A 14775-nucleotide genomic window follows, 5' to 3' on the forward strand; every position below is an offset into this window, starting at 1 on the left:
ACCAAACGCGTAAGGTAATAAACAATAATTTATATGCACGACAAAGTTAGGAACCATAGAGATTAAAAGCGTGTTACAAATAGAGAGCAAGAGCAGTAGTAAAATTTTGTTTACACGATGCGTCACAACCTTGAATTATTGCGGAAAAACGCCTCTTAATTTTTTTTTAATTCTCCATGCATGGTCCCAATCATTTTCCCAAACAAGACGTAAATATTTTTGAACTTTCGTTCTCGTTTCGTTGTCGGTTCCGTCTGTTACTCTGCGAGTGCGAAAAACTCAAGAGAAACTTTTCATTTAGTGTAAAGAATGAGGCCTAAAGTACTAATTTACTATAATTCTTAGAAGTAAACTTCTATTATAACGAAAATAGGATAAGGACTTCATTCATTTAACTTCTACTGAAGGTTAAGAATGCCACCGAAGAAAAATGTTAGTAAAACCGCTGTTACGCCTAAAATACCCAAAGAAAAAGCAGCCAAACCTCGAATTAGAAAGGAGAAGCCAAAACTGAAAACTCCAAGTGTTGTCAAAGTCAAGCTTTCTATTCCAGGTAAGTTTTCAAGACACCGACATTGTTCGTCATAAATTTTAGCGAATCAGCAAATTTTTCAAGCTCAATGTGTAGTGTGGTTAGAGTAGTCTAAACTGAAACTGAATTTGACTATTAAAACATGTAGTAGTTAACTTCTTAATAATATGTTGTCTATCTAGTGCTTAATCAAAATCATATACAAAAACATACTCTCACTCGGATTAGATAATGATTATTATTATTATTATTATTATTATTTATATAATGCACAGGCAGCTTATAGCTGATGCGTGCATATCATTGTTCACTTGTGTAATTGTCTTCAAAGTACTTATCAAGTCTGTTTTTAAAAGTATTCACTGAAGGTGCACTGATCACTGTCTCGGGCAAACTGTTCCACTGTTTCACGACGCGGTTGCCCAGGAAATGGCGCCTGGGGTTGCTTGTACTTAGAGTGCGTATCAGTTTCAGAGAGTGACCTCGCAGCCTCTCATTCATGCTCCGTGTAAATATGTCACTTAGTTCAGGTACATTATAGTGTCCGGTCAATATCTTGTAGGTTTCGATCAGATCACCACGCTGCCTCCGCCTGTCCAAGGTGGTAAGTCCCAACTCTCTCAACCTGTCTTCATACCCCCTGTTACGCAGACATGGTACCATTTTTGTAGCTCTCCTTTGCACTCTTTCTAAAAGGGTAATGTCCTTTTTGAAGTATGGGTTCCAGACCTGGAAGGCATACTCCAACAACGGTCTCACATAAGTCTTGTAGAGTTTAAGGAAGAGGTTCTTGTCCATGTAGTGAAAGGCCTTTCGAATTACGTATAACAGGGAGTTGGCTCTCTTAGTAACACCTAATATATGTTCTTCCCATTTTAAGTTCTCAGTAATGATTACACCCAGATCCTTTTGAGAAAAAACATGATGTAAGGGTTTTGGACCAATACAGTAGGTATACCTGGGATTGATAATGTACATGCTTAAAACTAGTTTAGCAGGAATGTTAACCTGTTGTCTACCAAACATTGGGGCAAAATTGAGGCAAAAGTCAAAAGTGAGGTAGTAAAGATGCCTATGGACTTATGAAAACCTGAAATCAAATATATATAGACTTATACCACACCACACTACATGCATAGTATACAATATTGACACTTTTTAATTTCACATGGTTTCTGTATCGCCTCTAATGATGGAACACCATTAATTCCCTATTACTATAGTGTAACCTAATTGTAATCAAAATCATTTTCACCACTTTTTCCTATAACACAGTATAAGGTGAGAGAAAAAAGAGAAGGTGAATCTGATTACAAACATCAGCATGTTAGACAGTATGGCCTCAGTTTGCTCCATTTGTTACATTGGCATCTGGTCATGTCACCTGTTTGATAATTTATTTAAAATTAGATAATAACATAGATTAATAACAAGTCACTTGGTTAATTTTAATAGAGCTAAGACAGTGTCTTTGACATTCACAGGTACATGCCAGAAAGATTTGCCAAAAAAGGAAAATGCGGCTGACATTGCCAATTCTGAATTGTCCCCAGTTAAGCCTGCCACTAAAAAGGAGATGATGATGGACAGAATTAACGAAGGTACATATTTTAACCTGTTATGCAACTAACAACTTTTTTGGGTAAGTTAGGTTATCCTATGTTAAAAGGTGATTGGAACTACTGTCAAAACTGTTTATAACAACATTGAAGGGACAGTAATATTAGGTTGATATACAAGTATATGGTTGGTTGTTATAAACAGTGTTACTTTGGTACATTATAAGATTCTGTTGAGATTTATTTTTTGGTTGTTATATCCGATTTGACACATTAACTTGTATATTAGGAAGTGTTCTATCAGACAACATTATTAATTTTTATTCAATTTTTATGGAATAATCGAGAAGAGGTGAAGCCGTGGTGGCCCAGTGGCTTGACCTATCGCCTCTCAAGCAGAGGGTCGTGGGTTCAAACCCCGGCTCGCACCTCTGAGTTTTTCGAAATTCATGTGCGGAATTACATTTGAAATTTACCACGAGCTTTGCGGTGAAGGAAAACATCGTGAGGAAACCTGCACAAACCTGCGAAGCAATTCAATGGTGCGTGTGAAGTTCCCAATCCGCACTGGGCCCGCGTGGGAACTACGGCCCAAGCCCTCTTGTTCTGAGAGGAGGCCTGTGCCCAGCAGTGGGACGCATATAGGCTGGGATGATTGAATCGAGAAAAACTAACAAAATGCAACATTGCTAGCTCAGCAGGAATAAACACTCTTAAGTCAACTATACACCAAATGCAACTGTCAGCCTCATTAGAAGCCATGGAAATTATGTTACATTTTCCATTGCACAGAGCTGAATCTTTGCATAAAAAACATCTCTAATGAATTTTTTTGAGATGAAGAGGTCTTGGTGTTGTGCATGGTTTGTAATTTGTAATAGGATTGACTTAGTACCTATACTTTTTGGTGGAGTGTGTTGTGTAGTGACTAAGGATAGCTGTGAGATATATTTGACTGATTTGTACCTATTCAATGGGACAGCAAATAAATAAAAAAATAAAAAATTTAATATCATGGGACACTTGACACCAATTATTGAACTAGTCCCAAACTAAGCAAAGCTTGTACTATGGATACTAGGCAATGGATAAACATATTTATATAGATAAACACATACTTAAATACATTAAACATCCAAGACCCGAGAACAAACATTCATATTATTTATACATATATCTGCCCCGGCTGGGAATTGAACCCCGGACCTCAAGCTTCGTAGTCTGGTTCTCTAACCACTTGGGTTTATAATTTTTTTTTATATCTCATTACCATGCTTACATCCCCTGGTATTGGACAACTCTTTAAAACCATGAGTTTCAATGTTTTCTGTAGTTAAAATGAATTGAGCATACATTCGTGTCATAGTTACGTACAAGCCCATTATTTTAAGGACTATCTCCTATTGATTGACATGTAATTTTGGTATGTCCAGTATTGGAAGATGAAATACAAATGCAGTCAAAACCGTTTATAACTTTTATAGCAACACCAGTTATAACGAAATATTGGATGTAAAACCAAGAAAAAAAAGGCCCAACATGATCGATCTTATATACTAAAATAACTCTGGTTCTAACAACCAACTGTGTTTAACGGCCCAATATTGCTGTCCCTTCAATGTTGTTATAAATGATTTTCACTGTATACACGGCATACATATCAAGCAGTATCCAATGAATGTGCGAAGCTATAACAGACTAATCATAATGCCTTTGTTTTAAACTTTCCTGATTTTCACTCATAGTCAAAATACCACAATCGGGACTTATCACGCTTCAACCACATTACCATAGTAATAGAGAACAAGTAGGTCCACTCCAACCCTTTTGGAGACTTAACTGCCTACTCCGGCGCGAACGCTTAGGGTGCACGACGTCTATTTTAGATTAATTATCTACCGGCAAATAATTTTAATACGAAATTTAACTTAAAATTGTCTAATGTCTGTGTCTAGAGAGACCAGACAGATTCTATGCCGTTATATTATTATTATACTAAATTTAAGAATATTATTTATAAATTCGCCGGAATGGTGATGGCGACTGTATACATACCACTCATGTTTACCTACACATAATACTATAACTATATTATATTGCTTATAGATAGGTAGGTATCTATTATTTTTTTATGTGTCCTTGCACAAAACTATTACACTACACTTATACAGGGTGACTGGTAATTCGACCTATTCCTTGTAAGGGGTTATTCTAAAGCTTATTTGCAATGTTTTTGGCCCAGTCAACCAGGGGTCGAAATTCAGTAGTTTTCGAGTTATTCGAGATTTAAGTTTTTTCGAAAAAACACCGCCTTCCGACCTAAAAGTGGCAATTGTAAAAAAAATTACATGCATTAGGACAGCCTATTTTTTTTTTCTAGTAGCCAGTGAGCTAAAGTTTCCTTCAAAAAAAAATTATGATCAAAATTTATTAAGGTTTTAGAAATAAAAGGCTAACAAATCACAAATCATTCTTTTGCAAGTTTTTTTTTAAAATCAACTACGATTATTATAAAAAAAATGTACATTTATCGTACAAATTACGGAACTAAATTCCTCAATTCATAACCATTCCAAAAAGGTACAAATGTTGACATCTCTTACTAAATTATTGATGGTAATAATGATAATAGCAGAGCAGGTAGTGCGTGAGCTAAAGGTGTACCTGACCCGAAATTGGTTTGTTTGTGGCGCGTTCGTTTCTCTGTGTACTTACACTTCCACGTCTACATCCCAAATAGTCCCAATACTTACCGAAGGTAACCTGTCCTGACCTCGACCCTCAGGAGATAGAATAAAATACTGAAGGCAACCAAGTATTCGGAGAAACAAAAGTGCCACAAACAACTGATTTCGGGTAAGATATGTATATGTATGCTTACAGCAGCTATCTTTTCTGTGATTTTTATTAATGTCAAATAAAATTAATAATAAACAAAAAATAAATAAATTTCTTAATTTATAATTTTTCCAAATAAAAAAGGTAATTACAAACGTTGACAGGTTTTACTAAATTATTAAAATTAATAATAATACTAACAAATTATTAAAATTAACAATAACAGAGAAATTAGCGGGTGTACTTGACCCGAAATCAGTTGTTTGTGGCATTTTTGTTCCTCCGAGTACTTGGTTGCCTTCACTATTGACTAATCCTATCTCCTGAGGGTCAAGGTCAGGATCAGGGCAGGTTACTTCGGTAAGTATTGGGACGTAAACGTGGACGTGTAAGTACTCAGAGAAACGAAAGCGCCACAAACAAACCAATTTCGGGTCAGCTACGCCTTTAGCTCACGCGCTACCTGCTCTGCTAAATATCATTATTACTATGAATAATTTAGTAAAAGATGTCAACATTTGTACCTTTTTGGAATGGTTATGAATTGAGGAATTTAGTTCCGTAATTTGTACGATAAATGTCATATTTTTTTTTTGTAATGATCGTAGTTGATGTAAAAAACTAGCAAAAGAATGATTTGTGATTTGTTGGCCTTTTATTGCTAAAACCTTATTAAATTTTGAACATATTTTTTTGTTCAAGGAATCTTTAGCTTACTGGCTACTAGGAAAAAAAATGGCTGTCCTAATGCATGTACTTTTTTTACAATTGCCACTTTTAGGTCGGAAGGCGGTGTTTTTTCGAAAAAACTTAAATCTCGAATAACTCGAAAACTACTGAATTTCGACCCCTGGTTGACTGGGTCAAAAACATTGCAAATAAGCTCTAGAATAACCCCTTACAGGGAATAGGTCGAATTACCAGTCAGCCTGCAAGACGAGCGAGCTAAAATCAAAACGTACGGCACCGACGGCAGCGTAGTGATTACTTGCTCAGTGGCGCAGCCTTGACTAAAGAAAACTTAATCTTCCTTAAATTATCAGTGTGTGCGTGCGGCGGGTGCGAGCGTACCGACGCCAACCGGCGCGCACACATTTAAGCCGCGCGATGTACTTTTGTTCGTAGTGAGCCTACTTGTTCTCTTTTACTATGACATTACAGTGGCCGTGGTCAAGAGTAGACTGAAGCGCAGGGTGTCAAGTGTGACTAGCAGCGCGAGTCCTTCGAACTACCCGCACTTGATAACAAAAAGTATCGTAACTCGTATCTTGAACTACCCGCACTTGGTCATTTTTATTTGTCACCCCATAACACCGACACACAACACTAATAACGTCCGATCGTGCCTCTGAACATTCATCCCGACGCCGACACTTATTTATTATTAGTTATTAGGATTCCACAAAGACAAATAAGCTTATATCCATCGTCCCGGTTGAAAGTTTTGTGCTTTTTTATTTTAACTGCTTCACGTACCATGCTAGAGTAGAAATGACCTTCCGTGGAGAGGATTTTGGGATTGTGAAGCTCAATCCAATGGTTTGGTCCTGACTTCAATAAAATTTCAACCGGGACGATGGATATAAGCTTTCTTCTTCGTAGAATCCTGTTATAAAAAAGTTTCGGCGTCGGATGAATGTTCGGAGGCACGATCGGACGTTGTTAGTGATGTGTGTCGGTGTGATGGGGTGACAAATAATAAAAAATTAAAAAACCCCCGACAGAAAAAGAACGCCCGAAAAAAACGCCGCTAAAAGGACAACTAAAAAGTAAAAAATAAATTTGCACTACCTACCTAGCTGTTGCCCGGGACTTCATCTGCGAATAATTCGTTTAACCCTATCCCGCGGGGACTTTGCTGATTTCCCGCAAAATTAGCCTAAGTTAATTTAGTATCATCATCATCATCATCAGCCCGAAGACGTCCACTGCTGGACAAAGGCCTCCCCCTTAGAACGCCACAATGAACGACAACTTGCCACTTGCATCCACCGGTTTCCCGCCACTCTCACGATGTCGTCAGTCCACCTGGTGGGAGGCCTGCCAACGCTTCGTCTAATTCGTAGTAATTTAGTATAAGTATCTAGTAATATTTTTTTATCTAAGCGTCGTCGGTGTCGGGGGACCGCTAAGGTTAATAAGAAACTAAAGTACATATGTTGTATTTTTTAAGTATTAACCTTAGCGGCCCCCCGACACCGACGACGCTTAGATAAAAAAATATTTACCAATTTTTAAAAAAATGACCAAGTGCGGGTAGTTCGAAGGACTCGCGCTGCTAGGCAGACTTGACACCCTACACTTCAGTCTACTCGTGACCACGGCCACTGTATTGTAGTTGAAACGTCGAGGTAAACATTACTGATACTACTGCGTAATAAGTCCCGATTGTGGTATTTATTTTGCTTTTGCTTGTAAAAATGGATTAAAATCTGCTACTTGCCTAACTAATTGCTGATGTTTGATATTGACTTTGATTACAGTTGCTAGGGCACAGTTGGTGAAAGACAGTCCTGTAAACATTGAAACTGTGATTCCTGAAAAGAAAAAAAGGGGTCGCAAAAAGAAAATAAAACCTGAGACAGTGCCAGGTAAGCCAAAAAATTTTTTATGGCCCTCTCCTTTTTATTTTTCTATATTACTTTTCAATCATCATGAGCTGGAACATGTCCACTGTTAAACAAATTCCTCCCCTTTAGAATGCCACAATACACTCTAACACCAATTGCATACAATACAGCGGTTGCAACTCTTGTCGTCAGTCCATCTAATGGGAGACCTGCCAACGAAGTCTTTTTGTATTTTTTATTTCAACTCCAAATGTATTACTTTTACGGTCATCCCGTAAAACCATATCGAAAATACAAACTGATACATGGATGAACAGAAAAACCAGAAAAAGAGACCAGCGCTGGGAATCAAACTCAGGTCCTCAGCATTCCGTGCTGTGAAAATGAAATGAAATGAAATGAAATGAAACTGTGTGCTATAACCTCTACACCACCAGCCAGCGCTGATCTCTTTTTCTGGTTGTTCAGTGCATCCATGTCTCAGTTTGTATTTTCGATATGGCTTCGCGTTCCGTTTGAGGCCACCATTCCAGAACCTGTGTCCCCCAATGGTAATCTGTTCTTTGAGTGATGATGGGGGGGGGGAGGTATTGCCACTTCAATTTGCGTAAGTATTCTTCGAGCTGTCGGTGACTTTAGCTCTTCTACGAATTTTTGTATTCCGGATTCTCTATCGCAAAGAAATATGCTCATAGTTCTTTGCATTGCTCGTTGCGTGACTCTGATCTTCTTCTAATAGGTCAGTCAACAGTTATGGGCCATGCCTCAGAGCCATATATGTCATTATTACTGGCAACACACACTGGTTGAAGCACTGCACCGCGGAGTTTTTACTTTTTAATACTTGCTACAAATATATTCAGCATGTATATATAAATTTGCATAAGTTCAAGTACCTAACTTGCATGTACATGTGAAAAAAAGTTCTTTCATTTGTTTGTCGATTTTTGCATTTGACAATGCTTTGACAAGTTTAAATGAAATATTTGACTTGCTTTCGTTGTCTCTCCAGAAGTATCAGCTCATGAAAATACCAATGATGAAGTTGTGGTGAAGAAAAAGAGGGCGTGGAAAAAGAGAATACAACCTGAGCCTGACACAGGTAAAAATACATTTTATAACTAAGTTTATTTAAATGTGAACAGTATTAAACATCACCTATTAAATTGTGACGAGATATTTAAGTTTTCTTGAAGTAATACAGTCAATATTTTCAGTTCCTGATGATTCGGGAGAAGTGATCTCTACAAACAAACCCACAGAACCGCCCAAAGAAACGTCAACAAGCAATGGCCTTTTGAAAAAATCCAAAGGTTTGTATAAATTTATAATTAACTTCTCATTGCGAGTTATATAAAAAAACTGTAATTGAGTTGCTTTATTCTCAATATATTCTCTCCAATTCCAGTACAGAAAAATTCCAGAAAAAATCAGAGTAGCACGAAACCAGTATTATCAAGACAAAATAAAATATCTAAAGTAAACAAGACAGTTAGGAAATCTACAAGAGGTAAGCCAAATAATGAAGAGATCACCTCTCCTATTATCCTGAATCAAGCAGAAGATGAAGCAATTAAAAGTAATGCTGAGTTAGACAGTGCTACTGAATCCAATGCTGTGTGCTCCCCAGTCTTATGCAAAGATAAAAAATCACCGGTCATTAAGAGAACTGTTAAGAGGAAATATGTGAGACGAAAGACAGTTATAGACGAAGATTCAACTATTACTTCCCCATCCATTCTGAGTCAGGGTCTGCTTGAGAAAACACATGATAAAGAACTTAGGAAGATGACATCTGAAAGTAATAATAATGCTGATTCTCGTCGCACATCAGTGACTAGTGCCTCGGAATGGTCCTGGACTAAAGATATCTCAGGATCGAGTACCACAACATGTATTACCGTGGCGTCCACGGACTTTATACGTTTAGATGGGAAACTACCTATTGTGAAACTCAATCATTGTGATGCTCTGATTCCTTCTATAAATAATTCTGTGGTGGAAAAGAAAACAGATGAACATTCTCTCTCAGAGGAAAGTTCTAGCAGCAGTTCCAGTAGCTCTTCCGATAGTTCTTCTTCCACAAAAGTTACAGTTGATAACTTCTTAAACTTAAGCACGTCTTCTGTGTCCCCAGCCAAATTGACTCCCTGTTCTTCTGTAAGCTACCATTGTAATAATGAAGCTGCCAAACAATTAACCACATTAGAAAAGTTATCTTTAGCATTGAAAAAATTCAACCTAGGTTTTCATGCTTGGAATGAAAAAGACGAACAACTTTTAACTCAAATGGAGACATACGAGAAGACAATCTTTAAAGTGATGAGCGAGGAGCACAGTGTGCTGTTAGAGTGCGATTTCTTAACACAAATTTTGTCTAATAAGTGTGTGGTGTCAGAGAAAATTGGTGATACGGCAGAAGCTGCTGGAAGTAAGGAGACTGATTTTGTTAAACCCAGCGCTGGTGTGATCACAAATAAAATGGGACATGAGGGTCCGAAGCGCCGGGATTCCATGGCATTGGATCTTAACGATGACGATGACGCGCTGTCGTTGTTCGCTGAAAGCATCACTGGTTTTGACTCATCCCGAGCAAGCAGCAATGCTTCTTTACCTCCAGATATTCCGCCACATGAAGAGTACGTTCCTCAACCTATCCGCGATGCATGGGCGCCTGTTGAACGGACCTACCAACCTTCCAAAATAGATGACACACCGTCAAACACCAAGAAACTTGTCTGCGAGAAACAAAACGCAGACTCCACCTCGCTATATAAAGAGCCGGAGATAGTCGTTCCAAATATAAGCGAGAATGTTGTGGAGAACAGCTTGGTCGTGGAGAATGAAGTAGAACAAAGCGGAGGGGTTACTTGGGATCAACAGCAACAACTAACTATTAGCACTTTTACTGCACAATCCGCAACGAGAAACATCACGCTCCGGGGTGTATGTTTCTTCAATTTAATCTCTAATTGCAAAAAATTACGCTGCAAGTTCCCTCACAGGGCATTAAGCCAGGACGAGTTCAATACTCGTCTATCCAAACTGAGCGAGGAACAGTTCATACAGGAATACCTTCTAATAGTCAAATTTTCAGCTTTAAGAATAAAGTACATGAAATGCTTTGTCTTTGAGTGTCAGAGGCGCGAACTGCCCAAAATACTAGTGGAAATGGTGATCATTTTTATTAGTAAGTCGAATCCGTTTTCGAATGCCGACCTGGCATGTAAAGTGGATACGATAGAGTCCGCTTTGCTGTACTTAAACACTGTGAATCTAGCCGTGTGTGAGGACCGTCTGAAATACGGTTTTAGCGACGGAAAGTATCTGTGCGAGGTGTTTATGGAGACTATAGCTAACACGCAGAACTTCTGGCGATTCAAGCCGGTGTTCTTGGCTTTAGCTGATTTCATGGTGCGGGAGCAAAGGGCGTTTACTCTAGAAGTGGCCGCTCACATATTGGAGCGAGTGTGCATATTCAAGTTTGAGGAACCGTTAGCTTTGGTGCTGCTTTCTATAATAGAGTTGACTGATGGGAAGGTTTTTAATAACTCCATGATGGGTACATTTGAGAAGCAACTGCAGAGTTTCAGTGCGGAGTTGTATGAACGGTTTCTGGCTGCTAAAGACAGAAGTGTTCTTGGAGGGCAGCATGAGAGTCCCGCGCGAAGTTCGCTTGCCTTGAGCCAGGAGGCCGAGCCGCCCTCCAGTATTGTCCACTCAGACCCTGAGAATAGGTACACGTCTCCGGACACCACCAACTTGGATAATCTGGTGAGTTATAATTTTTTTTTATTTTATAATTTGGAATGCTTAGGGAACTACCCCCATTTGAGCCCATTGCCACCTGCTCATGTGTTGTTTTTTATTTGTGTAGTCCTGTCATGTCTGTGGCAATAAATTATTTTATTATTATTAACTATAAACAATTAATTTGCTCGCCTGCGAACCCCCCGCTTTGCTTTGCAGCGGGTGAGCAAAGTAATTGTTTGTAGTCATTGATATGAACCTCCGCACAGTAACGCATGAGTCAATAAATTATAAAATATATAATATATAATTAAAGCTTAGAACTCTAATTTCATATCATAACAAATCTGATATCAAGTACTTCAGTATTAATTGTTATAAAATAAAACAAAACATGCCATGCCTGTGACTGTGACGCATTGATATAACGGCCACATACCATTTCTGATATTAGAGGAGAGGAGGAAGATGTAGATGATAATGATGTTTCTTTTTACTACGACCCACGAGGCTTTGCCGACTGGCTTAATTAAAGTACAAGACTTAGACGTCAAAGTACCACGAAATTCTTTAATCTTTTCTTTGGGTTTTGGTTATAAAGTTATAAGTCATCACACCTATGTAATGTATTACCTGTAACACACAATAAATGCTTTGACTTTGACTTTAGGTAGGTACCTACTTATAGTTGTTAAAATTAATCAGGAAGTAACTTCAAAACTTTTATAATTAATTTACTGAAGTGAATTAAACAATTTCCTCCGAAATAAGTACTGGATAAAATGTTGTCTTCCAATAAATTATTTATTATCCTATAATGTTATTGGTTTTTTAATATTACAATTTTATAACCTAAAAATTACAAAACAAAACCTAACGCTTCATTGACCTAACTTCCTCACATATTCAACTCTTCCACATGTTTCAGAACAAACCAATCGTAGAGCCGATAATCACCCGCACAATAAACTTGGACAAGATCCGCTCTCTAACCTCAAGCACGCCCCAGAGCAGCTTCCAAAAACCTCAGCATAACTGGGACCACCGGAACACATACAATAAGATACCCCGGTTCACTCCACCAATGCAAATGAGACCGAGGTATCCTCTCAAGAGGCCAATGGGACGACAAGTGCTGTACGGGCCCCGGCCATGTGTATGTTGAATATTTATGATAACTGGATGACTGGGTTTGTATTTGTAAGAAGCTGGGTCAACCAGTGCACAGATGAATGAGAGAGGCCGACAAGGTGTCTTGAAATTAATATTCTGGATCGATTCCAGCAGGTATACTCTGTTCCAACGGCAGGCGAAAAAACTTACTATGGACAACCTTTCGCACATATCTCTCAACGTCATTCTAAAACATGATACACTAAGTCTTACTGTCTTGAGTGACCACTAACAGCCCATACTTTGAAAGTTTGTACTAAGAGCAAATGATAAACCAGTGCATCGGACAAAATATATACTTCTTTATTGTTCGTTTTTTCGCCTGCCGTTGGAACAGAGATTAGTTTGGTTGGTTTGACTGAACAGCATTACGCATAGATAGTATTTTTTTATACATATTTGACAATAGTTAAATTTGCCATATCCTGTATATTATTAATTAAGAAAAATAATATAGATGTTTAGCATGCAAAAAAATTCAGTTGAAAATCGAAAATGTAGTGATTTTTTTTAAAAATCTATGTACCTATCTGTCCCTGTTTAAAACACTTAAACGCTGGTTCGAGGACCCATAGCGGCGCATAGTCAAGCTATGATTTATGAAATAGGTAGTTTAAAAATAAAATAGTCAAATGCATACCGTGTTGTGGTTGCCAAATCCATACTAATGTTTGTCCGTCTTTCACGTTGAAACGAAGCGACAGATTGAAGTGATTTTTGGCATAGAGAGTTTATGGGCCAGAGATGGACATAGGCTACTTTTTATCCCGGAAAATGCACAGTTCCCGAGGAAAAGCGCGAGATAACCGAATTCCATGCGGGCGAAGCCGCGGAAAAAGCTAGTATTTCCATAGGTACATTGAGTACCTACTGCGTCAAACGCGCGATTTAAATTTTGAACCAAAAATTGCGATGAAAAATTTTGACAGGGCTGGTTCAGTCAAACTAGACCAACCATCTGCTGAAATATAGGTACCAAGATCATTGTCAGACACGTTTGATGTTGAACTAGGTGAATATAAACTCACGCTTTCGCTCTAATGAACCTCATATATCTGGCAGTTGAATTGAAGTTTCCGGATTTTATTACCCAAAAATTACGTCTTTTATCCCCTGTAAACCATCCATTGATTAATTTTAACTGACGGATAAATGTGATGCCGTCTCTGTTTGTTTTGTTCGAATAGACGGAGACGGCTTCACATTTATCCGTCAGTTAAATTTAATCAATGGATGGTGAAACAGGGGCTTTGTCTTTATTTATACTGCATGGAGTCTTGTGTGTTAACTTACCGGCATAATTTTAATTTCATTTTTCATTTTCAAAAAGTAAACAATGTGTTATTCCCGGAAAAGATCTGTCCATAATTTTTAGCATAAACGAGGAATTCCAACTTATCTAGCATTCGTCACTACTTTGAAAAAATCGCGTAAGTATCTCAAATTAAAACGTCAGAAAAATTGAATTGTTTAATGTTTATTAAATTCACTCTGAAAAATCATCGGTTTAGAGTCTTTTGAGATAGGAGCTTTTTTAAAAGTAGTGGCGATTTGTTATATGGTTGCGGTTTATGCATGCCTGATCAATTCTGCCCCCCCCCCCCCAATACCGCTTCATAATGCACACACTGATTCATGTACAGTCACGATCGTTAATTTAGGAACCACTTAAGATCGAATATCTGTCATTTTGTATGACAATTCAAAGGACTTTCACCAAATGGGTCCCAAATTAACGATCGGGACCGTAATACAATTTACATGAAGAGCACGTTATTATCAGGTCGTACTCGGGGGGGTATTATTCGGGCGTACATTAAGCGCACAATTTAGTATTAATAAGATTTTCATTACCTTACCAAGCTTTTTGTTTCAGAAATACCCACGAAGATCTGGTCCAGATTTCTACGGGAATCAGTGACATGTTTAATTTTCTGACTGATAACTATCTCTTTAGCTTAATAAGACCTAAATATTTAATATTGTGCTCATGGACATAAATAGGGTTTGGTTCCGAAAAGAGAGCATGTGTCTGTCCCGATTGTGCGCAAAATCTTGCCATTTTGTCGACTTTGGAGACGTCGCTAGATCCCCTGGACACTGTCCTAAAGCGGTACCTGGGTCGCCCAACCGGGCGGCGACCAGCCGGTCGTCCCACGTACGCTCTTTTGGCAGCCCGATCCTCTCCCATTCGTAGTAGGTGGTGTGTAGGTAGGTTTAGCTTAATAAGACCTCTAAATATTTTATATATCTGTGACATGTGTACATAGAATAGGCAACCACCTGTTATAAGTTCAATGAAAAGAAGACATGTGTCAGTCTTTATTGGGTGCGGAATACGTGCCATTTTGAT

At 38.2% G+C, this 14775-nt stretch overlaps 1 protein-coding gene across 4 annotated transcripts; it reads left to right on the top strand.

Moving 5' to 3' along the window:
• Window positions 1-113: 113 nt before the first annotated feature.
• LOC141431355 (uncharacterized) lies at window positions 114-14390 on the top strand. 4 transcript variants are annotated; one of them, XM_074092508.1, is made up of 8 exons: window positions 114-553; window positions 2086-2133; window positions 7413-7520; window positions 8512-8601; window positions 8717-8812; window positions 8908-11273; window positions 12178-12405; window positions 14299-14390. In XM_074092508.1, exons 1-8 carry the CDS (start codon window positions 415-417, stop codon window positions 14341-14343), a joined length of 3120 nt encoding a protein of 1039 aa, XP_073948609.1. In that variant the 5' UTR covers window positions 114-414; the 3' UTR covers window positions 14344-14390. The 4 variants fall into 4 exon arrangements, with proteins under 4 accessions (XP_073948609.1, XP_073948608.1, XP_073948610.1 ...); XM_074092507.1 differs by having other exon boundaries at window positions 115-553; window positions 2017-2133; XM_074092509.1 differs by lacking the exon at window positions 114-553 and adding an exon at window positions 1501-1591 and having other exon boundaries at window positions 2017-2133.
• The last annotated feature ends 385 nt before the right edge of the window (window positions 14391-14775 follow it).

This window comes from Choristoneura fumiferana, chromosome 9, assembly GCF_025370935.1.
Source record: "Choristoneura fumiferana chromosome 9, NRCan_CFum_1, whole genome shotgun sequence".
NCBI lineage: Eukaryota > Metazoa > Arthropoda > Insecta > Lepidoptera > Tortricidae > Choristoneura > Choristoneura fumiferana.